Source organism: Microplitis demolitor, chromosome 5, assembly GCF_026212275.2.
Source record: "Microplitis demolitor isolate Queensland-Clemson2020A chromosome 5, iyMicDemo2.1a, whole genome shotgun sequence".
Lineage (NCBI taxonomy): Eukaryota > Metazoa > Arthropoda > Insecta > Hymenoptera > Braconidae > Microplitis > Microplitis demolitor.
The window spans coordinates 20,670,993-20,698,181 of NC_068549.1; the positions used below are offsets into that span (position 1 = coordinate 20,670,993).

General features: G+C 28.0%; 1 protein-coding gene and 1 non-coding gene across 4 annotated transcripts in view; both read right to left on the minus strand.

Annotated features, from left to right (window-relative positions):
• Positions 1 to 27,189, minus strand: part of LOC103579546 (atrial natriuretic peptide receptor 1) — a 100,218-nt gene that overhangs the window by 54,327 nt on the left and 18,702 nt on the right. For 2 of the 3 annotated variants that reach the window (XM_053739059.1, XM_053739060.1), the window contains exons 2-6: positions 6,985 to 7,099; positions 4,520 to 4,854; positions 2,953 to 3,044; positions 2,537 to 2,675; positions 2,242 to 2,323 (exon numbers count right to left, since the gene is read on the minus strand). In XM_053739059.1, coding sequence (XP_053595034.1) covers positions 2,242 to 2,323; positions 2,537 to 2,675; positions 2,953 to 3,044; positions 4,520 to 4,854; positions 6,985 to 7,091 — 755 coding nt within the window. In that variant the 5' untranslated portion in view covers positions 7,092 to 7,099. Of the gene's footprint in view, positions 1 to 2,241; positions 2,324 to 2,536; positions 2,676 to 2,952; positions 3,045 to 4,519; positions 4,855 to 6,984; positions 7,100 to 21,226; positions 21,623 to 27,189 lie in introns of all 3 variants that reach the window. The other variant, XM_053739058.1, reaches the window with a different exon arrangement.
• On the minus strand, positions 10,158 to 10,299 carry LOC128667902 (U4 spliceosomal RNA). Its single transcript, XR_008403816.1, has one exon. It is a non-coding gene; the product is annotated as a U4 spliceosomal RNA (small nuclear RNA).

The window sequence follows — 27,189 nt, forward strand, 5'->3', positions numbered from 1 at the left end:
CTTAAGTAACTCGAAGAAAGCGATATGTGAGTTAATTATTTAAAACAAGATCTTTTTCACGCGTCAATGTTTTTTTGCTGAGTCATTTTTTGTCATTGTATTGATGGATTTATATTTTATGATTTATGAGTTGAAAAAAACGTGACAGGGTTTGGTGATTCACGTTTTTAGATCAATGACGGGAGGCTTTTGATACAGGCTTTGGATTAAGACACAGATAGGGCATTCTGCTCACAAAAACTCGGAAGAACGTAGAGTTCAATGAGGCTGTAGGTGATGCTGCTGACAGATTGATTACTGGGATTCTAAATAATTTTTTGTGGAGAATTAAACAAAAAAAAAGTCCCCTAAAGTTGCTCTCTCCCCTTATCTATTCTACATGCTTACTAGAATAATTATTCACCGCGCCATAAATATTTGAATTTTTAGATATTTGAATAGCGCGCGAAAATCTCGAATTTTGATTTGACGTAAAAATTGCGATGGAAAAATACGAGCAATTTGAAAAAACGTATTCTGTCTAGAATGAGTCTAGATTTTCGTTCGATTTTCTATACAATTTATTGGACGGCGATCCTAAACAAAATTAAGGCCTCTGTTGGATGTTTTGAGGCTCCGGGGGTATGACAAGTCTTCTGGAAGAATGTTAGCGCACAGGAGTGAAGGGAAAAATTTTTTTTTTACAACACAGCCCTGGGTCTAGATTTTATATAGAATTTCTTAGACGACGATCCCGACTAAAATTACACACACGGCCAGGCGTCCACCCGGAAAAAGTCAGAAAAGCTAAGACCTCAAAACCTCAAGATCTGATGAACAATCGATTTTCGAAAATCGGACTGAAACTAATAACCTTTTTTCGAAAATTTTCAAATTTCACAGCAGGAAGTTAAAAAAACCATAGACTTTTTGATTATAGATTTCACTGAAAAAAAATATGCTGCACATATTTTTTTCCATATAGTGCATCGATTCTTGGTCTGACTCTCGTCAAAAGCTTTCATTACATAGAAAAATTTTCTCAAAATTATCTGCAGCCCCTCTTACAAATATCGATTTAGCATCACCATTTTTTCCACGTTTTCTCATAAAAAAAAAAAAAAAGTTTAATTTAAAAAATTTCTACCTTAAAATTTTTTAAAATTAATTTTCTTGTACAGAAAGTAAAGCATAGAGTAAATAAATACAGTAAACATAATTACTGGGTTATGTACTTGTCAAAGTAATAGATCATAGTAAATAGATAGAGAGCAGATGCCCTTTATACATAACGTGTTACCCTTTGGAAACAGTATCATGGTTTCACAGTATCGTAAATGCAATTAATCTAAACCATAGGATGGCCAATACTGTGGCCAAAATATATATATGTATGTTCAATGGCTTTGCACACATTTCTCATCTGTGTACACACAATATAGTGCTCAGTCATCAAATAAACGATCAATATACGCTATATATTTATATATCTATATAATAAAAGGAATAATAATAGTGATAATAGAATATATCGTAGGAAAGGAGTATGATTATATATTTACACATGAGTAAACTGAGTACAGTCAAGTATCAGGAGACATAATTACTAGTTACTATCATATATTACCTCATATTCTCATTAAAATTTGTTAATTATACAAGCTATTGTAAATTATAACGTAAATTACATTATAAAATACAATGTGATTGGATTAATTAACTTTAATTTATTATTTATTATTTTTTGAAATTTATTTGCCCATAATTAACTTTTAATCAGTTTTAAAAAAATAAAAACTGAATGGAAAAAAAATAAAGTAAATACACTGCGAGTGCAGGGTGCGACGATGCGTTAAATTCAACACTTGGAGTATAAAAAGAAAAAAAAACTTGCGTGAACTCGATTGAGAAATAAAAAACGTAAAAAAATGTTATTTGTTTAATTAAAAGTTATTTTTAAATTTTAAAAAAATTATTAAAAGTAAAATATAGAGGGATGTGAAATGATAAAATATTAAAAGTTGGATAATTTTAACGGTTGAGTGATCATGGAATATTTTTTTTGTCAAAAGAATCTTTTCATTTAATCACTGGGCAATGAAAATTAAATGAATAAATAAAAAATTTTAATATGAATATTCATATCAAAGAAAATTTTTTTTGTCTTCGTTGATAATTTCGGAATAAATAATTAAAAATTTTTTAGGGGTAAAGGAAATTAAATATAAAAATTATTTTTATTTATTTTTAATAAAATCTTACCTGTAAATAATTACCGATGCCACGACTAAACCGACGACAATAGAGCTGAGCACAATTGAAAGAATCGCATAACCTGGCAATGCTGTTAAAAAAAAAAAAAACCGATCAAATATTTCTGTAGAAAAAAATTTTCAATTTTCTTTTAAAAAAAACTGACCAAATAAAAGATTTCAAATTTGTATCAAAAGTAATGAATAAAAAAATTGTTATCAGTCACTTAGGCCTTATTACCCGCGGGTACCTTAATAAAAAGTTTTTTAATTGATAATTATTTTTAGCGTAGGATAAAACTTACTGTTATCTGGACATAGTGAGCCATCATACCCACACTTAGGTGTATCTGGAGGTGGTTCCAATCTTCCTCCAGACCAATGGATCCTTTTACCGGGTACGTATTCAAGGGTTTTGTTTACTCCGTAGTAATTCGCCACAATCTGAAACAAGAACAGATAAACGATGAGTAGCGCTGATTACCCTATTTTAATGACTGCGTTTGTTGTGAGCTTAATTCCCTATGTATATATGTGTCTAATGGTAACTAAAGCTAACTGATGATAAGTGTGGTGGGTAAATGGCTAAATGCTGATTTGGTAATTATAACGAGCAACGACTTGGATTTAATTATAAATGTAATCGGTAACTATAGATTTAAGGAACGAGTTAACAAGTATTTAATATATATCAATTGATAGTTAGTCCGTGATTAATTACCTCGAATTTTGATGTCTCTGGATTCATGTCTAATAATGAATAATCAGCAATTCTGTCTCCATTTTCGTCGATATTTACATCTCCGGTAATACCTTTGTATAAAAAAAAATTTAATATTAATTAGAAAATAAACTTTGAGCATAAAATTTAATTATGTTTATTATTATTATTATTTAATTAAAACGGGGTTGAAATTTTGAAAAATTTTAAATTACGCAACTTGTGCAGAAAATTTAAATTTATAAATCAAAATTATGATTTCTGTTTTTGGGTGCCCTGGGGATATTTCATGAAAACTAAAATAAATTTGGGATCTGGTAGCACCCAATAATTTTTATTACTCGATTAGGGTGCGAAAATGGGGGAAAATCTGGGAAGCGGTCGTTCTTGCCTCATAACTTTTACCCTGTAATTTTAATAATTTTTTTTTAACCAATGACAACTAATTGTATCAGTTAACATAATTACTCGAGTTACATAATTTTTTTTTAATTATTTAAAAGCTTCAACTGTATTTACCTTTTATCATAATAAAAAAATTTATATTACTGATAATTACTAAAGACCATTTAAATATTAATAGTCTCAATTAACTTAATTGGAAATTTTTTTTTTAATTACAATAATCTCAAATATTTTCCTTTTATATAATTTATTTATTTATTTAGAGAAATCCTAGAGATTTCCTAGAGAAACCTAGACAAATCCTAGACAAATTCTAGACAAATCCTAGAAAAAAATTAGAGAAATTTTTTCCCTAAATTAATAATTTATTTATTTGTTGTAAATAAATTTAATTACAGCAATTAATTAATTTAATTACAGAAGTAAAATTCGACACGAAAATTTATCTTTTAATTTTCAATTAAATCTGTCATGAGTTCGTAATAATTTAAATTAAAAAATTTTTTTATGTCACTGCAGTAAATTTTTTTTTATTTTTCCATGTCCCATTTTACCCCAATAACTTGGTATTACTGAAAAAATATTCTTCGACCTAATTTTTCTTTCTTAAATATCGGGTCCCGTTATGCCTCTGGTGCTTGTTATCACCGCGAAACTTGAAATATAAATTTTACAAAAACTCGCCTATAAAATAAAAAAAAAAAAACTTTTTTTTTGCTAAACTTTTTGAGTAACTTGTGCCGCGATCTCCCCATTTATATAAATACTATTTACGATTTCATGACTCGACTACAGAGTTCTAAAAAAAAAAAAATTAAGAAATTTTCCCCTTGATAATTTAACGCGACTGATCCACAGTCCTTTAATACAATATATTTTCATATATTTTATATTTCATTTGCCCACAGAAATGCATGCCCACAGTAAAGGCCTCGCATTGAAAGCCATTAGTATAAATTCGGATCACACCCTACGTAGTTACATAGGGATGAAAATATATATAAATCCCAAGCTTACAAAATAAAATTAATCTCCCGGTGTCATATATAGACTAATCCACAAGCAACTTTACCAATAACATTAAAATGTTTATAAACAGAGCAAGTAGTTTAGACGTAAATAAAATTTACAAATAAAGTCTAATAATGTCAGTTAATCTCACCTTTAAAACTTTTCCCCCACATTCTTTTAGTCAAATTTCCACCGTCCAGGTTTATTTCCCCAGACTGCTCGGGCAGGCTTTCTTTGAGCGCGAGTGCATATAGAAATACAGCATCATAAAACGCAGCAACAAAAGTTGATAAAGAACTGTTCCCAAATGTAAAGTTGTATTTGCTTTGCGCCAGTGATTTAACTTCACGTGAAAAATTCAAGTATTCCTCGTTGTCGGGCGTACGTGCTGTCACTGTTAATAAAGCTTGATATGCTTTTCTGGCTTTTTCATTACGTTCGGCACTGTCACCTTCCATTCTCCATGGCTCTTTTGAATTATTATCACTGTAAATAAAATGACCACCATATTTTATTAACAAATCAATAAATTTTAATTTACAGCATCTGTCGATTAAAAACACAGACATTCATTTATTTTTTATATTATTCTGGTAATAATTATTACGTTTATCAGAAATTATGAGTTTTAATAAACAAATTCATATTTTAATTTCGTAAAAAAAAATCCTGGCGTAAAAAACAAAAATTTTTTTTACCCCTCCCCAACTTGAGCGGAAGACAAAAAAATTTTTGACGTTTTTTTTTTTTTAATTAAATAAGTTGAGGGTATTCTGGAAAAAAAGTGAATTTTTTTTTTACTTAACTTCCCTATTCGGTCGGTCTTCCCCTAATATGATAAAAAAAAATATTTGTAATAAATTTAAATATAAACAACGATTTAAATCTCATTCAAATAGATTTATGACATAACGTAACCGAGGTTACGTTAAATCATACACAGAAACATAAAATTCTGATAAGTCTAGAGCGGTGTTAACTTGAGTTGATTTTTAACACCGCTCATTTTACAGTGTAACAAATACACATATTTATTTAAAATATTCAAATAAATTATCTCAGTACTTAATAATAGACTCGCAGTTTTGTAAATGAATTACTCAATTGAAAAAAAAATGATTAATACATATAATTAGTAGGAGAAAATAGCAAACAGATAAATCAAACATTGCTAACAATTTAAATGAACGTGGAATGAGAATAATTATACATAGAAATAGCGGTTAATTTCCGTATAAATTAACGTCTCATAAATTCTACAACTACCTACTTCTTGTTCACTTTGCCGATTAATTTATTGATGGCAATTCCTCGTTGATTCATGAGAGTTCAAATTAAAGCAATATGAATTGAATAGTTATTTGTATTGCTGTAGATATATATAAATATATATAGAAATATGTTGGTATTTAATTGCAAATAGAGGAACAACCGAGTTAGCATGACTCGGGGAAATTTAAACTCAAAACAACCACGTAAACGCCGTCAAGTTTGCGAATACGTCTAACAGGGACTGGAAGCTGCTAAACAGCTTCATTTCCACTGAGTATGTGAGTTGGGTATGGGTATGGTGGATTGGTATTTGTGCTGTACACAAACTCGCCTGTGCTCGTCACAAAAGCCGTCAGCACGCTAAACACACATTCCCAAAAGATCTTATCCATTCTCGCCGTATCATCCAATAAACGATACACGTCAAACTACTACGGAGAATTTAAACATCTTCATTAACTTATATTACGTATTATACAGTGAATAAAAAAAAACACGAGGGTTAGATATAAATTTATAACGAAATTATGCCTGATGATTTTTTGCATAATTTATATATTAGATATAAATTTTGATTTTTTACAAAAAGAAGAGATCGGAAAATTTGAATAAATTTCAATTCGATCGAAATTATACTTTTGAAAAAAAAAAAAAAAAAATACTTTTGTGTCAACTAAATTTGTGACTTTATTTTAAATTTTTTTTCAAACTTAAATATTGTGAGAATTTGGAAAAAAATTTTTTTTGGTTTATTTATTAATTTATTTTGTTTTTTGTTGAAAAATTATCGGCCGAAGGCGAGGGCTTCCATCATATTGAATTTTGAACATAACACAGCATAGTTTGAATAATTAACTAGATTCCAACTTAGAGTTGAAATGTCTAGAGCCAGTCAAAACCATAAAATTTAAAATAGCGAATATGTACTAATTCAACTGTCAACTTTGTTAATTAGAATGGTATTCGATTGTTCTGAGGTTTACTGTAAACAAATGAAATTCTGACAGGGTTGAAATGGAATTAGAAACTATATTAGCAAACATAAGCTGGGCGTTTCCTGCCCTAGGGAAGAAAACCGATTATTTGAAACCCGTTAAATCTTATTGGTATGAAATTGGTTTTTTATCACTGTCTGCACCGGCGTTGAATTATTTCCAATGTAAGTTATGTCAGAATTTTAAATTTCAATACAAATTGTAAATTCATAAAATTATTAATTAGTACTATAGAGAAGAGTGGAGCAAAATGACCCCATAATTTTTCTAGAGACGGTAGATTTTTTTTTCTGTGAAAAGTGGTGTCACATTTTGGCCCACTTTTCCCTGAGTAAATAATAAAATTTACCTTGAAGATAAATCGATTGAAAAAAAAACGTATTCTCCAGAATCGACCATTCCCAGTTCTTCAGCCGCCAGAAGTATTTCTCTTATTGTAGTTGCATTTGCACACATAACAACAACTGCAACAAATAAAAATAAATCTACATTAAATACAATAAAAATTAAATTGGGTGTAGAATAAAATATATGTTCCCATTAATAAATTTAATTTTTCTAAAAAAGAGAACAAACTCGTAAGAGAATTTTTATTAAATTCTTTAAAATTTTGAAATAACTCGACATCAAATGGCATCATTTTATCTCAGTGTTCTTGGGCGAGCAAACGAGACTGAGTGGGAAAAATGAGCCACCCCAAAAATTTAGTAAAATTATTTTTTATTTTTCCAAAATTATTTCCCGGAAATTTTGATTATGAAAAATTATTCATCTTCAATATTTTTTTTTTTGCATCTTCATTAATTGACTGTATTTTCAAATCACTTTCTTCTCGAATTAAATATAAACAATTTTTTTAAATTCATGTTTTGTAAATAAAACAAAATTTTTCACTTTTTTGGAGCTGATCCATTTTGCCCGGCAAGGAAAAATTTGTTTTTTCTGTGGCAACTGAAAATTTTGTCTAATTACTACAAACGTAAGTCAAAAAAAGAAGATTCTTTATTTGAATGTATGAAAATCCATTACTTTTTTAGCTCTCGTTTCGCCCACTCTTCTTCTTTTTATTAAAATAAAAATAATAATGGATGTATACTGACATTCTCACACTCTCAATATATTTATTTGATTTCTCAGCATACAATGTATGCTATTCTTAGCTTATATTATTCTTCAATATACATTTTTCACTTTTCCTTCAGTTGAAGTGAAAAGGGATAGCATTAGAGCTGTCAATGAATACGAGCTTATCTATTCGAATTGTAGTACAAAGAATTGCCAACAATTTCTCTATTTCAACTTGTTCAGTCACGCGCAAACTATCGATAGTACTCAAGAAAAAATACTCAACTGATATATTTTTATATAAATTCTATTCATTTACATCCGCTGAATTTTTATCTTAAATTAATAAAAACATCCACTATAGAACTTTTTTCTAACCCATTATTTCACTGAAAAAATGAATATTTTTTTCAAGCAAAATAGGTGTCGCTATAAAGTAAATGTCCAGAAAACTAAAAGCTTAGAAAATTTTCGGTGACTGAGCTTATTACCGTAAATTTATATGGCCATAAATTAAATTATTTATAACCTAATCTTTAAGATAAAAAAAATTTTTTCGTTCATAAATAAAAAAAAAAAAAAAAAAAAACCCATATGTTGTAGTTTTACGGAGAGAAATGTCGCGCTAAAAGCATTTAATAATAAAGAATGAGCTAAAAGATATGTTATGCCCATCAGTATACTGACCTCACTATTATTTCAATTTTTTTTTTCTTTTTTAATGCCATTATTATTATTTCCAAAATTTTTTACTGATTATTTGCCAAAAAGTTATACAATATATTTAATTTATTATGCATCAATAATCTCTGTGTACTTTTACTGCTTTTAATATATATTTTTAACTTTTAACATTTATGCAATCAGATGTTAATTAATTCAATGATACGATAATTGAGTAAATATATATATATATATATATATATATATATATATATATATAATCATTTATGTATGGCTTATGAAGTATGAAATAAATTCTCAATATTAAAAGCTTGATAAAGTATAAATATATGAGGAATTGTCATAAAATCAATATGAAGATATTTCCAACAGTTATTATCTTGTACCCAATATCCTATTACTGAAATTCTGCTGATGAAATTAATGATTTTGTAATTTATGACTAATGTAGGAGTAATTTATGAACGTTATTTGATATATTGTAATTTGTATTATGTATGTATTCCAATAATTTCAGTTATCAACGTCTATTAAGACAGTCTAACCCCATAAATCCTTTGGACGTATTCGTAGCTCTGTAATTCTATAAATCGGAAAATAAATAAAAAATTCGAATAGCTGTGTAATAAAAATAAATGAAAAAAGAATAAACAATCACGTGAATTGCTGATTTAAAAAAAAAAAACTTATTATCAAACGATTAAAAGCAAGTTAATAAAAAAAAGTAATCAAAGGGTGTATCTTTTCTAGAATCTATCATCCTCAGAGCAATATCTTTTGGAAATCAACGTGTCAAGTTCAAAGAGCCCGTACCGGTGCTCTTGTCGTATGAAATTTGTCGTCTACGAGCTATACAAGTATATAGTTGCTGATTGTGATAGCAGTGTAAGTGTGCTAGTATGCAAAGCGTACACAGAGAAAGTGAAGTGTCGCCTTTGTTCTCTTTACTCTGTTAGATCTACTATGGTAAATAATATATCCCTGTTGGAAGTCACTGCTTTTAACTATAAACTTTATATATACATATATATAGTATATATGTAAAATATGTGGTGGAATACTAATCAACGTAAAACTTTTGGAAGCGTAACAAATTGGCTACTCGGGAAATAGAAATGGTCAGCTTAAAATTATATGCATATATATATATATATATATATATATATATATATATATATATAAATGCTGTATTCATGAATAGATCCCAACTTTCTGAGAATTCTTTTAGATTTTTTTTTTATTTTATTAATTTTAATTATTTTTATTAAATTAGCTAAACATGAAAAATTTAAAAAAAAGTTCTAAGTGAGAAACATAGTATAAATATGTTAAAGCTTTTATCATTAAAATTGATTGCAGTATTTTTTCTTCAACATGTATGTTATTTAATTTTAATTTAATATGATAATAAATATAAAGTTAAACTTTTAAAAACACAAGAAATTTAAATATTTGAATTTATAGGGAACAACAACATTACAGAGGAGAGTTGTGTTTGATGATTAAAGGATTTGCTACTTTCAGTATCCTTAAACAATACTGGTGGCTGTGGAGAAAATCTAGATATAAATCGGAATAAAGATAGCAATTCTTAAAATATTCACTCGTAAATTAATAGTCGGGTTTAGAATGTGCGACTGCGACAACGTCACTTAGCCACTGTAAGACGAAATGAATCATTATTTATATTAGTACAACATTGGTACAGATGAGTATGAATAACATTTTATTACATCTGAAGGAATAAGAATTAATTTTAGAAGTATTTATAAGTTTCCGTAGAAACTTTCAAAAATTGCCGTAGCCGATGGTATTTCACATCGTCTTGGCGGGGTATTGGTAAAAAGTTTTCAACTAGCAATAATCGCACCTCAGTAGAACTTCATTGGTTACGATATCGCCACTGCGCAAAGCTAACGAAAGTGACTACAAATTCAGCTTTTAACAACTCGCTCACAAGTGTGCTCAAAGGAAAATTATTTTTTACCGTCGCCATCTAGCGGCGCGCTGATTAAACATATTTGTTTCAAATAATAGAAGGGTGGGAATAAGTGACTGCAAATTTTACTACAGCAGATTCCAAAAAACAAACCATTGATTTAAAAATTTGAAAATAAAAAAAATTTTACTTTCATTGCTTCTTTTTTACATAAATTTTAAATAAAGTGACTTAGTTTGAATCTGTAAAATATTAAGTACAGCTGATGAAGAAAACTTCAAGTTTATGATTTTTTTTTTTTTTTTTTTTTTTTTTAATGATAAATAATGACTTTTACTGGTTTCATATAGATTATATTTAAAAATTATCTTCCACCCTAACTGTCAATTCAAAAAGCTATAGCTATTTTTGTAACATCTAAATCTATTTGAAAAAAATAGTAGAGGCAGCCGGGGATTTAATATTCTGCTCTATTTATTTTTCTTTTTTTTTACAACAAAAATACAAACGATAAAAAATATAATCTATAATAAAAAAGTCTGAATCATCAAAATGTCGGTGATCGTTCACTAGACACGACTGATGGTGACTTCCATTGGATCATGACCTACGGCAATATTTTTTTTTTATCAAAAAAAAACTAGCGAATGACCATCGAGAAACGTGATCAGATCGTTTTGATAAAAACTACAATCTCATTTTATTTTTACACTTCTTATTACTCAAAAGATTTGAAAGTTTCCTAATGATAACTCGCGATTAAATTCCGTTAAAAAAAAATAAATAAACAAATATTTTATTTTATATATTAAATAAAATAAAAATTAATCGTTTAATTTATAGTTACAGCAGTTACAATTGACGTAGACGTATACTAATAGTAAACATTTATTCTAAGACACAATCGTAAAGCTTTTACGACTCGACTCTGACGAATGTCTTGTTTTAATTGGCACACTGCTATATTCACACCAGCGACTTTACTAGATAATTAAATATATACTGGTACTGGACATTTACGGAATGTCAAGAAAAAAAAAATAATCACGTAAATTAAATCACGCAAATTGCAATAATTTAATTAAAATGTTTGAGTTTACGAATTTTCAATCTTTGTAATTTTATTTAGCGTTCATTTAAACGTAATTAGATTCATGTTCACAGATGTAATCAAAGTAAAAGAAAGAGGAATAAAAAATTTCCTGAGTAAGTTTTTTTTTTTTTATGCTTTTGTTGAATGAAATGAGAATTTAAGTTGTTTAATTATCAAAGTACTTGACTAAGATATTGTTCAGTGTTTGAATTGACAAAGACTCTTATCGGTTTGATATCTAGAATTTACTCAAGTCTATATCTCCTTGGAAGATCAAGAAAACGGAGAATTTCTCGGGCAGAATGATCGTCAGTGGAGGATATAACAGAAAATAATAAAAAAAAAAAAAACGACACCGTTGGCAAACACCAACTGACGTTTCTCGTGAATTTTATAGGGTTTTATAGTGAACCAGATATTTGAATTTTAATGCAAAAGTGATATGAATAAAATATGTTTATATATTTGAATAAAAGTTTGGATAAAGATATGTATAAATAAAAAAATTTATTTCTATAGTGTTATAGGAGTAAGGATATTTTTTAATAATATTTATCTATAAAAGTGGCTGTAATTTTGGTTGGAATCATGACCTGGTGTTACTAAACGAATATTGACTAGGGCGACACGAAAAATTATTTTTGTTTGAAATTCTATGGTGTCATGGTAATGCCGGATCGTAGTGGCCACCTGAAGAAATTTAAAGACCCGGGTAAAAAAATTTCAAGTCGAATTAATAACAAAATCTTTTCTCGGCCGAAAAAAGACTCAGGTAGCGGACACAAGACTGAAAACTCTCTCGGCCGAAAAATGGCTAATAAATATGCCTTAAAGAACCGACTCAATTATCGGCCTGTTTATTAAGAATATTCAAATTTCGGCGTGTTTTCGGCCAATTTTCGACTTTTCAATAAAATTCTCAGACTTTAGTGAATTTTCGTTCAATTTTAAGCCTCTTTGAATAAAATTCTATAATTTCGGCAGAATTTTTACCATATTTAGCATTTTCGACCCTTTTTCGGTGTATTTACGGCCAAATATATTATCCGAGTGTAAATTTTGTATTTTCTAAAAAATTGTTTTGTAAAAAATTAACCGAATAATTTTTAGTCAATTTTTTGTGATCTTGCTATACATAAAAATGACGTTAATTTCGCACTCTTCACTAGAACATGTATTTAAAATTTTTTTTTAAATCTTAAAATGGCCAGCTTGCCCCATTTTCCCTTTGATTATGTAAAATTTGTACCATTATAAAAATTTCCAATTTCACCCTAGGCATAGAATTTATGGTGTCCCATTAAGCCCCATTTCTTTAAATATTTATTATTAAGTTTGGTGGCTAAAATTTTTTTTGATTTTTAACGTCATGCCAAAAGCGTTGGATTGATATAAATGTAAAATAATCACTGATGCATAAATAAATTAATAAAGAGTCAATGAATCAAAATGAGTAAACATAAAAAGCAAATATTTATTTTAATCTGCAGAATCGTTTTTAACTTTAATAATGTGTATCTTGGTATTAAACTCGCTTTGGGATTTATAGAACAGATATATAAGTAAGTTTCAACTCGATGAGAGTTTTAGTCTGGCAAGTTACTTTTAATCGATTGATAAAACACATAAAAAGCATGAGGTGAAAAAGATTGAGTTTGATAAACTTTTTATTTTGTTATCTTTCGAAAGTTACTTAATCGAATTTTTATTTTTTTACTTTTTTTTTTTTTGTTTGAATACTTTTTTGTTTCGAGAGTACTTTTATAACTTAACGAATACTCAGATTGTTTTATTATCGCGATATAATATTTGCTTTTTAATACCCATGACACAAATAATATTTCAGACAGAAATTATTTTATTGTATTTTCATCGCACATTATTTATTTTATGTATGCATATTCATCAAAGTTCAACGATTTATAAAAATTTTATAACAAAACTTTCTAAAGGAATAATAAAAAAAATGAATTTTTTTTTTTTCTTTCAATTTTTTTTATTTTCTTCGCCTGCGCATGAAAAAAAAAATTTTTCCTGACGTTTTAATAAATTTTTTTCGAATCATAGCCTTTTTAAAACTTTAAGGTTTCAAATTGTTCAGGCATGAATAAAATAAAAAATTTAATGTTTGCTAAGCAAAATAAAAATTTCAGGAGTCGGAGGATTTTTTTTGATTAATTATGAGGGGTGAAATGAGACACCATTTTTGAGAAAAAAAAATTTTTTTCCAAATCATTAATTAGTAAAAAAAAAATGGGAAAATTTTACTCTTCTATTAACTAATTAATTTTTTTTTTTTTTTTTTTGTATAATTCAGTATAAATACGTGAATAGTTTCCAGATATAAAGGTATCACACTCGAATAGGAATCACCCTGACGTAGAGTAAAGAGAAATATATATTTATATATACAGAAAAAAAAATGTATAAGACTGACTTCTAACACTCATGGATTTCATTCTTCGAAATTCGATACCCAAGTCAAAATGAAAATGGTTTTTCTATACCCTAACACCCTGGCACCCTTTTCAATACACCCGAAAGTAAATAGTGTATTACCTTTCTTTTATATATTTTTTTTCGCTACTTTTATATAAGTCATAGTCATTCATTTTATCCTCGGCCTTTTTATCTCATCCGTATTTTTTGCAAAGCAGAACGTGCTGCAATACATGTACCAGTGAATTTAATTAATCTATTTATTTCACCTCACGTAATTTAAATTCCGCGGTAATTTTTTTTTCTTTTTCTAACCATTATGCCAACTTTTTAGCAGTAAATAAATTTAAATAATTATTTAACGATGAAATTGAGTCAATTTATTGTCAGTCATTATTGAAAGAATATCAACAGATACTTTTTTTTAATTAAAAATGCCGGAAGACATTATCGGTTTTTTAACAGAACGTTTTTTGACCAGAAACCTTCGGTTTTTTTTTGCACAAGGTTTTATAAAATAAGAATGCAGCCGTATGATGGACGATTGGGTTAAATGGATACGATAAATAAAATGGAATCCGGGGTCGGTCGGAAAATGAAACAGAATTTTACGAGACTTCGAACTGGTCTGAGTTCGATTTCTTGTTCGAAGTCACTAATTATTTATCTCAATTTATTTATAAACTATTTATCGATTTCTGCCTTATCCTACTCAAAGTCTGTCCTATCCTAATTATTCTAATAAAGTGTGGGAACGACGAATTAATATCCTTTCAACTGAAAGACATTTTACGGAGTAGAATCACTGCCTTCATGTACCTGAAAATCGGAACGTTATTCGCGCGAAGAAACGAAAAGATTTTTTATTTAGCTGCTGAAAGGTGACTTAAGGAATAATTGGGGGGTGACTACAATTTTCGGTTGACGTGCGAAACATTTATCCCTAGTGGATCCGAATTACGGTAAATTACCGTATTTTACGGAAAAATATCGCATTTCACAGCAAAATACCGTAATTTGCGGTACAATACCGCAATTTTGCTGTAAAAAATACCACAGTATTGCCGCAAAATACGGTATTTTACTGTAATTTACCGCAAATTACCGTAACTTGCCATAATTTGCGATAATTTACTGTAGATTACGGTAGCTTGCGGTAAATTACGGCTATTCTTCCGAATCCCGTAAATTACGGAAATTTACGGGTATCTACGGTAAACTACGGTAATTCACCGTAATTCGGATCTGCTAGGGAAGAAATCAAGATCTAGATTTTTTTCTTTTCATTTCATTTTTGCAAAAGCATGCAATGCGGCAAATACATGTATTTCTGTCTCGTGAAAAACGTTACGATCTTCAGGTACATTTTATATTATCAGTGTGTAAAATAAATAAATAAATATATATATTTACTAATGAATATGAGTTTTATTATTATTGTTAGAGCTATAGTAGGCGTAATTTTTATATAAGCTTTTTCTGAAATTTTATGAAATTTGAATAAACTGAAAGATTGCGAATTTTTTATATTTATAAAAATTTCAGTATTCATTTTCCGCTGTATGATTTCATGACAATACAGTCATATAAAATAGAAATATTGATATGAAATAAACTTTTCAAATTTAAAGAATACGAAATACATAAAAAACATTTTTTAAAATTTGCTTACATTTCATTAAATTTTTGAAAAAGATTCAGCAAAACCCTGAGGTAAAATCGCCAGACAAAAATTTTTAATAAAATATGCTCACTGTTCACTCAGTATTAAAACTTTGTGTTGTACAAGATGTTGTTCGAAAAAAGTTAAATAATAAAATTAAAAATGTATAAATTTTTTTAATGAGATTATTATATTTGTGATATAGATGCTATATATAAAATTTCAAAAGAATACGAGAGAAGCGAAGTTATAAGAAAGAAAGGTTATAAGACCGTGGACTTGAGTTTTGCTGGAAAATAATAATAAAGATGTCGGGGAAAAAGTTATTGTGTGTATTGAGTATAAAAAAAGTGAGTGAGTTGTTTGCTGTCACTAGAGAAAAGCTTACCACCCACTCACGGCACCTAGTCATCTAGTATATTTTATATTATACCACTACTGTCAAGTTATATGTCCGTCAGCAGTTGGTACAGCAGCTGCTGCAACAACCGGAAAATAACGAGGGTCCGACCGTCGTCTCTAACAACGGTTGTCTGTTACTTTCGTTGCTATTGTTCTTGTCATGGTTACCGTACGATTAAATGAGCAACTACTTCCATCAGTGATATCAAATTTTAAATTATTATCATATGCCAAATTTAGACTTTTATAACAATGGCTAGTATTGAAATAATTAATTCTTTTTTTTTTTTCATGAAACTAAATTCTAAAAACTCTATATTCTACTATTTAAGGCAGAATGAGGTAAAATGAAACCTTTTTTCAGAAAAAAATTTTTTTTTGAAAATATTTATCTACATTCGTAGCAAAAATATTTTTTAAAATTTAATTTTGTCATTGTATCTTATAATTTTTTTTTTTTTTTTTTTTTTTTTTCATTTTGAGTGTCCAAAACTGATCAAAAAAGGTAAACCTGCCCTATACATTGTAAATAATTTTTTGTGTGAAAATAGTCCCCAAGAACTTTACATGGCCTGTTCGGTGTCAAATTTTGCGGTGTACTTGCAAAACGACATGTTCTTTCTTTCACACCATGCCATAAATTATCAAATAATATATAGGTTGCAGCATTAGTATATTATTACTATTGACGTTCTAATTCACGGTCCAAAATTTAACACCATGCATCGTGTAACTTTTACACCGGTCGTGTTGAAATTTTTAACACCAAATCATTTACACCACACCGCATAGTCAAAATTTATTAGTGTAAACTATAGTTATCTAAAGTTTTTTTTTAAGCAAAATATTGTCATATTTTGATGATCAATGATACTCTAAATTTTAATATTTTAGTAAACCCAAGGACATTACTCTTAAAGCAATGTTTTTAATTAGTATATCATTAAAAAAATATTATTTGTTTTAATTTGAACAACCGGCAAGAAGAGAGACTTATAAATAAATATTTATATTTATTTTTAATGCATTCATCAGTTGATTTTGCTTTTTAAAATAAGTTAACGATTAAGATCCACGAGGAAAAATATTGTTATGTTTATACCAGTACATGTGTTTATAATGTTATTATTAAGACATGTGCTTAAAGTGTGATTACATCGATACACGCTAATAATGATATTATTTATTTTAATAATTGAAAATAAAGAATGTTATCATTATAATCATGATGAAGAGATATTTTGGCAATTATGAGCTCAATTTTCAAGAAGAAATATTTTGAGGCACTAGTTGTGCAATGAGCTGTGCAATAAACCGATTTAAGACATTCCAAAAATTTTTTTACTATTAAGATATTCGTCTATTGAAATTTTGAATCAAATTCAAAAATTAGGTTTTTTTTTACTGTAAATTTAAATTAATATCATAAAAATTTTTATTATCAATCATAGCAAGTATTTAGTGAACTATTCAATAATTCATGTATTAAAGTCAATTATTATTAGAACACCTCTGGACGATTCGATCCGTAATCAAATCGATCGCAGTTCGATTCCCAGTCTATATGTTATCTACCCATTTTTTTTTTTTTTTTTTTTTTTTTCAATTATTTATAAACTTTCCATCAAACAACTTCAGTCATCATGTTTTATTTCCCTTATTTTTTTTTTTAATTTTTCATTATGAAACTAAAGTTAGCCATGATACTGAAGTTAGTCGACGTCCAATAATTTTTAAAATTTTTTTAGAACGACAAACTTAAAAAAAAATCTATTAAAAAAAATTACACGTATAGTTTTTTTAATTTTCTACATGTGCATTTTTTTATTTTTATTTATTTTTCATAATTGACTTGTTAAAATAAGTCCGAAAATTTCAAATTGTCTGTTAACTTCAGGATCATAAGTTAGCCGACGTCTAATAATTTTTGAATTTTTTTTAAACGATAAATTATAAAAAAAAAAAAATATTTCAAAAAATTGCACCTGTAGTTTACAAAATTTCCTACATGTGCATATTTTATTTTTTTTTTGTAATTGATTTACTGAATCAAAAATCCGAACATTGTTAATTGTTTGCTAACTTAAAAATCATTTTTTATTTTATATCAACTTTAAGACCGACAATTTTTAAATTTGAATAAATAAATAATTACCGCCCAATTTTCTATAATTATTAATTTCAAATTTTTGCCTCCGAAATAATAAGTAAAAAAAAAAAAAATTAACAACCTGTACTAAATATTTTTAAATAAAAAATTAAGTCATATTTGACGTTAATAAATTCCGTGATATCACTAGGGATTAATCTACTGAAGCTCAACATAAATTTGAAAATAACAAAAACGTGCATTCAACTTATTTACTTGTGATGAATATAAAAAAGTAACCTAAAATAAATCAACTAAAAATTGACGGACAAACATTTTTAAAAATTCTAAAAAAAAAAAAAAAAAAACGAAATAATAAAAATTTAATTTTTATCTAGGGACTTACCCCAAACATTTCCAAAGTTCTTAACCCCGCGAGCTACGAAAAATAAATTTACTAATCAGCATTCTTTAAATTATGAAAATAAATTTCCATCTAATGGTTCAAATAAATAAAAAATAACATTAATTACTATGTATATAAAATTACAGACAAGCTGAAATTAAGTAACTGCTACTGTTGGTAACAAGACATAAAATATCATAATCTCGTTATAAACTCATCAGCTAATTTCGGTGTAACAGCTGATAATTTGATAAGTGATGATAAAAATATAAGAGAATAAAAAGTAAAATAAAATGAAAAAAAAAAAATAAATTCATGAGCGTCGCTGTTAAATAATGCTAATGGAATTGTTTTTACTAAGTGAATAACGTGAGATGTATATCACGAGATAAGGGAGGAAATTACAGCAAGATTGACGGCTGTAAAGAGCTCGGCAGTGTTATTTAGCATTGTTAACTTCATCCTATCTTGTAACGCGTTTAATAAAACTACTGTACGCACTAATTAATTCACTTTTTTATTTTTGTTCACTATTTATTGTTGTAATATTATTTAATTAAACTCAGCCAGCCATTTTTTAAATTTCTGAATAATAAAAAAAAAGTTCTTCAAATCTATGGAGATCTAATTTTGTTCTTAATTTCGATCTATGGATCTGTGGTGATTTACTTAGATCGTGGCTAAGAAATGGCATCTTGTCGTCTCGAGAAAAAAATAATCGAGATCTAACGAGATTTGATTAAATCTAGTAGAATCTAATTTTTTCCAGATCTATTAAGATCTAAGATATGAAAAAAAATAAATTTCACATGATTTTAAAATATCGTAAAAATCGAAAATTTTAATTTTTTCAATTTAATAATTTGACTTTTTTTTTTTAAATCGATCTGAGTAGATCTTAGAACTGCACAGATCTAAATAATGAGTAAAATTAGATCTATGTAGATCTGTATTATTTTTTCTCGGAATAGTGAAAATTCAAAATTTTGAATTTTAAAGAAACTTTGAGATCACGAAAAAATATTTTTGATTTGTGTAGATTTATATGAACCTGAGCAGATCCAAAATTAAATAAAAATATTTTACAATTTCCAAATTTGGTTAAAAACAAAAATTTTGAATTTTTGCTATTTGATAATTTGAATTTTTTAAAGTTGGTCTGTACGGCTTAATAAAGTTTTAAGAATACAAATGTCAGGTCGGTTGTTAAGAAGAAAATTTAATAATTGATTGTAAAATCTTATATTTTTATCTGTAACCTTTCCTATCTGTCTTTTATTCCCCAGAGCAGACAGATATATTTTTAAATGGCGAGATAGAAGTGCTGAAATTTAAAATAAAATACTGCAAGTGGTAGTGCAGAAGGATAAAATAATAAAAAACATTCATTGATAATATGAGTAGTGAAAAGAGATAAAATGCATCCATAAATTTAAACATTTCGATATTTTTTATATTTCCCTCAATTTTACATTTTATTTTCAACTTTTGTGACGGGACGTTAAGAGCTTTCTTTTGTACAATTTAAAATAACTGCAACGCTTTCTTTTTTTATTGGATGATTGAGTTATCTTTATTTTTATATTAATAGAGCAAAAAGTTGAGAAATTTATGGCGCATCTTAAACTCTATTAATAATTCAAATTTATTTGAGACCCGAATAAAAATATTCGGCCGAAAAGGTTTAGTTTGACCGAAATCGCGCCGAAACCATAGAATTTCATTTAAATAGACCTAGATTTGCCGAAATTTCACTGAAATCATAGAATTCCGTTAGAAAAGGTCGAAAGTTGGCCGGAAACATCCCGAAATTTTATTATTCCCAAAAACTAGCCCGAAAATTAGCCGATAAATGAGTCGGCGTTTTTTTACATTTTTTTTAGGCCTAATTATCAGCCATTTTTTCGTCGGGCGAGTTTTCAGCCGTGAATTCACTACCCGATCCATTTTTCAGCCACTTTTCGGCCAAGAAAAAATTTTATTATTAATTTGACTTGAAATTTTTTTACCCTGTAGCTGTTAATTAAAACTTTTTTTACTCAGGTGTTTCAGAACCATTCATCAGAAATAATTAATTTATTGAACATGTATAATTATTTTAAACAAATGATATTATGAAACTTTATTACAAAATATTGAAGAGTGCAATGATCGATTAGGATATTGAAATATTGATTTTAATTAATTATTCATTTTTTATATATTTAAATATCAATGTATGAATCGTTAAATTTTTTACAATATAAGTCACGTTAAATTTTTTAAAATAAACCGCCATTTTTTCTATAATGGCAGACATTTATTTAGCCGCCATTTTATGATCACCGCGGCCATGTTGCAAGGCTTTGTTAGAAAGAGTAGACAGTAAGAAATAGTATAATAAAATAGACTGAAAAAAATGTCAGCGAACTGTCTATCGAATTATCGTGTCTGTCAAAAGATAAGAACCTCCTGACTTCGCGGCGTTAAAAATAAAAAAAGAATTTTACTTTTTGACATTTAGGTCACGTAAAAGGTCACCGATTCAAAATAGTACCAGACTTGTTAATTAAAATGTCCTTACTATATCTGTTTTGTCAAAAAAAGAAACAATTTAATGCGAATGAATTTTTAAAATATTTCGAAGCGATAGTGATCGACTGCTTCGCGCTTGAGGTGCGCAAAATTATTTAAATTTAAAAAATTTAATAAAAAGACTATTGCTATAAGAGTAAAAAAATAAAGAAATAAATAATCAAGACTTTTTCATAAAATCTAAGCCCATGAGATAATTTTTCAAGGTAATGGAACGGATGCTGAAAAAATACTTACTCCGGGCAGATTGGGACACAAATTTAAGTAGATTCCGGTAGTCATTGATGTTGTTGGTCTCTTGATCGAAGCTTTTGTGTACAGACGTCTTGTTAAGTGCTGAAAATACCGCGCTGAGAGTGAAATGACACTCGGAATGCCCTTTGCTACTCTCCATTGCGTGATTGTGGTAAATAAGAGCTGCCGTTGTCCAACCAAAACTGTGAAGTATGTGACGCAAGGCTTCGCCAACGAGACGATGCGAGCCCATCATACGGGTCAATGTTGGATAATGTTCACCCTTGTGTAGAAATGCGTCCGCTTGACCACCGGTTGTCAATACGGGGATTCCCCATACTCCGGCGTATCGTGACACAGGGGCGATGGCATAGTCACATACGGGTCCCAAAAATGCATCTGCATTTTTACATCAAATATTGATTTTTTTTTTCCATTTGGTAGATTTTAATGGGGAGTATGTATATAAATGAAATAGAATAAATAAACGAGAAAATACTTGTATGCAAATTTAAATTGAGGGTGATAGCTTTCAATGTATGCAAATATATTTGTATATATATATATATATACATCTACATTGTCAAAGCCATCACGATAAATTGTTAAAAGTAGAGTGAGATGTTTGTTCGACTTGTATTTTTATTTTCATTTGATTTTTGTTTTCAAACTCTCGTTAATTTGAGGTTCAATCCATTTACCGGTAAAAAAAAAACCTCATATAATAGATCAGTTAAACAGATGAACAAAGAATGCTTTCGATCTCTTAATTATAATAATTAATTAGTATAAATTTTATATGTCGATTAAATTTTTATACTGGCTTAATTTCACTAATTGATAAGGATTAAAATTTTTTTATCATTCTCTAGAATTCTACTGGGATATAATTTAAGTTGTGTCAGCAACCAAGTCGACAAATTCGTAACTTGATGTACAATCATTTTTAATAATGTATCACAAGTGAAATAAAAATTTTTTGAAAATAAAACCGAATACTCTAATTTATATTTGATAACCCGAAAAATTACGAATCAACTAATGATATTCTATTCGATTTGATTCAAACTATACCCGAATAACTTCCCGAATTTTTGAAAATTTGAAATTTTCAGCGGGAAATTTAAAAAAAATGAGTATCTAGTTAAGATATAATTTGAAATTTCAATTTGTGATACTCTCTAAACATGAATTAGTGAAAATAAGTGAATACTCACTAATTTAGTGCAAATCGAACCCCTTAATTCCAAGAAGTGGTACGATTAGCACTCAATTAGTGTATATTCACTTACTTTACTAATTCATACCCAGAGAGTAAGCAGGTGTTATTCTTTGTTTGAATAACTTGAGGAAAATGTGTTTAACAATGAAATTTTAAACAATGGATATTAAAATCGTATCAATACTGGGGCATTTACCTGAGATAAATGTGACAATAGCACATAGCATCCAGTTGCGATAGCAATTTGTTTGTTGTTTTTAAAATTGTCGCAAAAAAAAAAACATCCCAATGAATAGAACAATGAAGTACAACAATACGTCCTTACCTCAAAACAAAAACAAAAGGTAGTATAAATACTGTTAAGTTGAATGGGAAAATCATAACACTCTCGAGGATTTCACCTTAAGCAGAACATTAATACCGTAAGTAGTAAAAAAAATCAAAGTAATAATTATTGTATAAACTAATTAATAATTCTTCGAATAATTATAGAAAAACTAGAAAAATGCGTTTCCAATTTTTCTTTTTGCTCTTGGCTATCTTGGCTGTCTATCAATCAACTAGTTGCCATACTGGAGGTTGTGATGGCTGTTCTAAAAAGACAGTTACTCATAAATGTAGCCCTCCTCCAAAAGCTCCCAGTTGTTCAGGTGGTTGCGATCAAAATAGTGGGTAAGTCACTTTTATTATTAACTAATTAATGACTGATAAAAAAGTGTAAGTACGGGGTTTAAAAGCCGAAAAAGTTCACCATTAAGGATTGAAGGTATCAATACGACCTAATCATAAAAAATTCAAAAATTCAAAGTGAATTTTTCTATACTGGAAAAAAATAAGTTTTGTAAAAAAGGTAAAATCATATTAATTTATCTAATTATTGAAAAAAGAGTTTTGAAAAGTGATCTATCTTATCAAACTTTGAACCAAATGCACTAAGAATAAGGTCATATAGCAAAAATAGTTAAATCTGTTGAGATGGCCAAGTCCAAATTTCATATCGAACCATATTTCGTGAAATCTAATCTTTTTTCGCCGAAAGTGTATACCAGCGTAAATTTATAATGTAGAGATGATTTTGACATGAGAAAATCAGTGAAAAATTTAAAAGTGAGTAGAGTTAACAAAAAATGTATTTATTATTTTTTCAGACACAGCTTGTTCAAGGCTGGCGCTGCTGTTGGACTCAGCATTTAAGATGTAAGTTTTTTTTTTTTTTTTTAATGGTTATTTATCAATTGATACTGCCGTCTAGATTTATAATCGTTTTTATTTATTATACTGTAGAAGCTCTAGTAAACATGCGGTCCAAAAAAAAACAGCCGATGAGAACGACGCGATGGATTTATGAATCATCGTGCGTAATAAAATAAAATTCTACAAGATTTTCTCATCTATCAGTCCGTCTATCGCAGCTCATTTTAAGATATTAAATTTTTCCTAAAAAATTTTTGACATTCGAAAAATATATATATTTTTTTTTTGTAATATTCAAATTCATGGAATAAAAATGAGCAAAAAATTATACTTATGTTTACATATTTTATTTTCCTTAACTAATTTTAAGTAAATGTAAATTTTTCGACGCGGATATCTTTGAACAATATTATTATTGACAATTTCGATAAATTTATAATAATAAAAAATTTTTTTTATTATTTTAAAGTTTCAATTTTTTTTTTTTTAATATTTATCTCAAAATTTATAAAAAAAGCATGTTACTCAGAATAAATATTAGTCAATATTATAATAAATATGTAATATATGTAAGCAAATACACGTTGCGAATCGTCTGTTTTAACAAGTGCGTTGCTTCTAATTTAAAAATGTCTTAATCACTTTCTGCACACATTGTGTTAATTTTACATGAGCTTTTATGAAAAAAAAATTGACAGCTTAAAATTTAAAAAAAAATACCAAACTGCCTAAGTGAAAAAATATTACAGTTATTTAAATTATTTGCACTTATAATGTAGTTTCAGAGTAAATATAATGACATGATAATCTAAAAATAAATAATATTGTCATTGCGATATGATGAATTATGATGATCATAAACAGATGTTCTGTAAACTATGAGCTGCACAATTAATGCCACATAAATACTTTTAAATAATTAATCGCTCAAAATTAAATGAATAATTTATTAATTATTTCAGTCGTAGCTTAATAATTTGTTACGAATTTTTGAGCGCTAATGACTATAACGTATAGGGGAGACCGGGGCAAGACGGCCCCTGGGGCAAGAAGGTCCACCTAAAAAACTAACCAAAATTTTTTTTCTTGTTTTCTTATGATTATCACAAATTCAGATTATTTACTCATTATAAGCCCTAGACGTGAAACTAGGGGCAAAATGAACCACTGAAAAATTCTAAGAAAAATGTATTTCATATTATTATAACCTAGTCATGATTAATTTAATAGAAATATCATTTTTTGGTTAATTCTATGGATTTCGAGTAAAATAGAGCATTTGAAAAAGTTAAAAATACCAATAATCAAATTTTTATTCAATAGAAAAATAATTATTAATCAATTAAGTTATTTTCTATTGAATAACTTTTAATTTTTTGATATAATTTGTCGTAGAATCCAACAGAACAATTATAATTATTATATGTAACATTATGAATAATATATTTATAAAATTAACAACATTAACTATTAAAATGTAACAAAAATACTTTTTTAGATATTAAATTTAATTTAAGTGTATTATAAATTAATCTTCACAATATTCACAAATGTACATATCGGAAAATTATTCGTCAACTCCTGCACAGGAATCATGAGCCCATTCTTTATATTTTTGACACTGAATCCATGATTCTTTTGATTCCGAATACAGTCCATGACAGGAGAGACAGTAACAATCGTTTGGAAAAAAATTAAAACACTCAATTTTTTTCTACAATAGTGAACAAATTACTCGTATTATATCAAAAAAGGTTATTTCGAGTAATATAAAAGTAAATACAGGAGTTAAAGAAAAAAATATAAACATTCATAACGCGGTAAATTTTTTTACAATTAAAAAAAAAAAAATTTTTTTTTCATTTTTTTTCGGAGGGGGCCGTCTTGCCCCAAACAAATAAAAAATTTTTTCAGGAGCTTCACCAAAATTTTGGTGAATTGAGTTAAAGTTGGACGAGAGTAAATCGACTTGATGGTTAAAAGCCACAAAGAATAATAATCAGCTTAGATGGGCCGTTTTGCCCCGGTCTCCCCTACAAAGACTCCATCCTGGTGTCTTTGAGTTAAAGTTTGATAGAAGAATATGTTAATGACAGTAAAAAATTTTTTGTCTTAAGTGTCTTAAGTGTGTTTGGTACACAGCCCATTTTACAACTGATGCACTGAAACATCTCTTCAGTTCAAAGTTGAGCTCATAATTACTAAAACACTTTTTTTTTTCATCATCACAATAACAATATTATTTATCTTAATATTATATACGCGTATTGTTGCAATAACATTATAATATTTTTTCATCTGAGTACATTCGATGTACGTAAACCGGATAAAAAAATAAGCAATATGAGTCTCAAAAAAAGGTTTATACTTCACAACAATTTTTACTAAATTTTTGAAATTTGATAAGCTATAAAAAAATTATTGGCCATAGTAATAACTTTAGTAATCATAAAATTTATTTTCAGGCTTATTGGCCTGTTTAAAGTCGATCGGCAGCATATTGGTAGATTTTATTTTTCCATTTATAGTCCATCAAAAGCCAAAAAAAAATCAACAGATAGCATAAGAGAAAATAAGAAAAGGTCTTATGTCCTTTACATCACTAATTGTTATGAAGTGATCGTAAAGTCAAATAATTACTGTCATCACTAAAAACAACAACGGCTTGATTTGTTTTGACGCACCAATCTAACGATTCACCGTATCAACCTAAACCTTATCCTCAGCTTGGATTCCAATGAATAGTTTATCTAAATTCAAATTCTAATACTAATATTAAGTAGATTTCCATCATCGAAACTCGGGTTAAATTGAAAATTATTGTTTGCATTAAGCAGAAGCTGTTTTTTTATTAAGATAACTCGAGGAAAATGAGTGTATTAATAAAACTATAAACAATTGATACTAAAACAGACTGAAAAACTGGGTCGATTTTTTTATATAACAGTTGCAATAGTCTACTAATGCAGTTGTGATAACAAGATACTTGTTGTCTTTTATATTGACGTATAAATAATATTTTTATAAAGAGAACAATGAGATTCAATAACATATCGTCACATAAAAAAATGAAAGGGAGTATATATATTGCAAAATCTGATTGGAAAATCATCACAATCTCGATAATTCCACCTTGACCGAAATATTGATTGTAAGTAATAATAATCGGAAAAAAATCCGAATAGTATTTACTATCAACTAATTCTTTTTTTTTCTATTCATCAACTGCAGAAAAAAATATCGAAATGCGTTTCCAACTTTTCTTGTTGATCGTGGCTATCCTGGTTGTCTATGCATCAGCTGATTGCAGTGGTGGATCAAGTTGTGATGGTGGTGGTAGTGGAGGTGGTAGTAATCCCGGAGTGGTTCCAAGATTGCTCAAAGACTTACTTGGTTCAGGCTCTAAGGGATGTTAAACCTGTTCTTCATAAGAATATGAGTAAGCAGCTTTGATTATTAATAAATACATGAATCTTTGACAAAGACGTGTTAAAAATATTTAAATTCCCTCATCGAACGCTCACGTGACAATTGAATAGATAAATTTAAA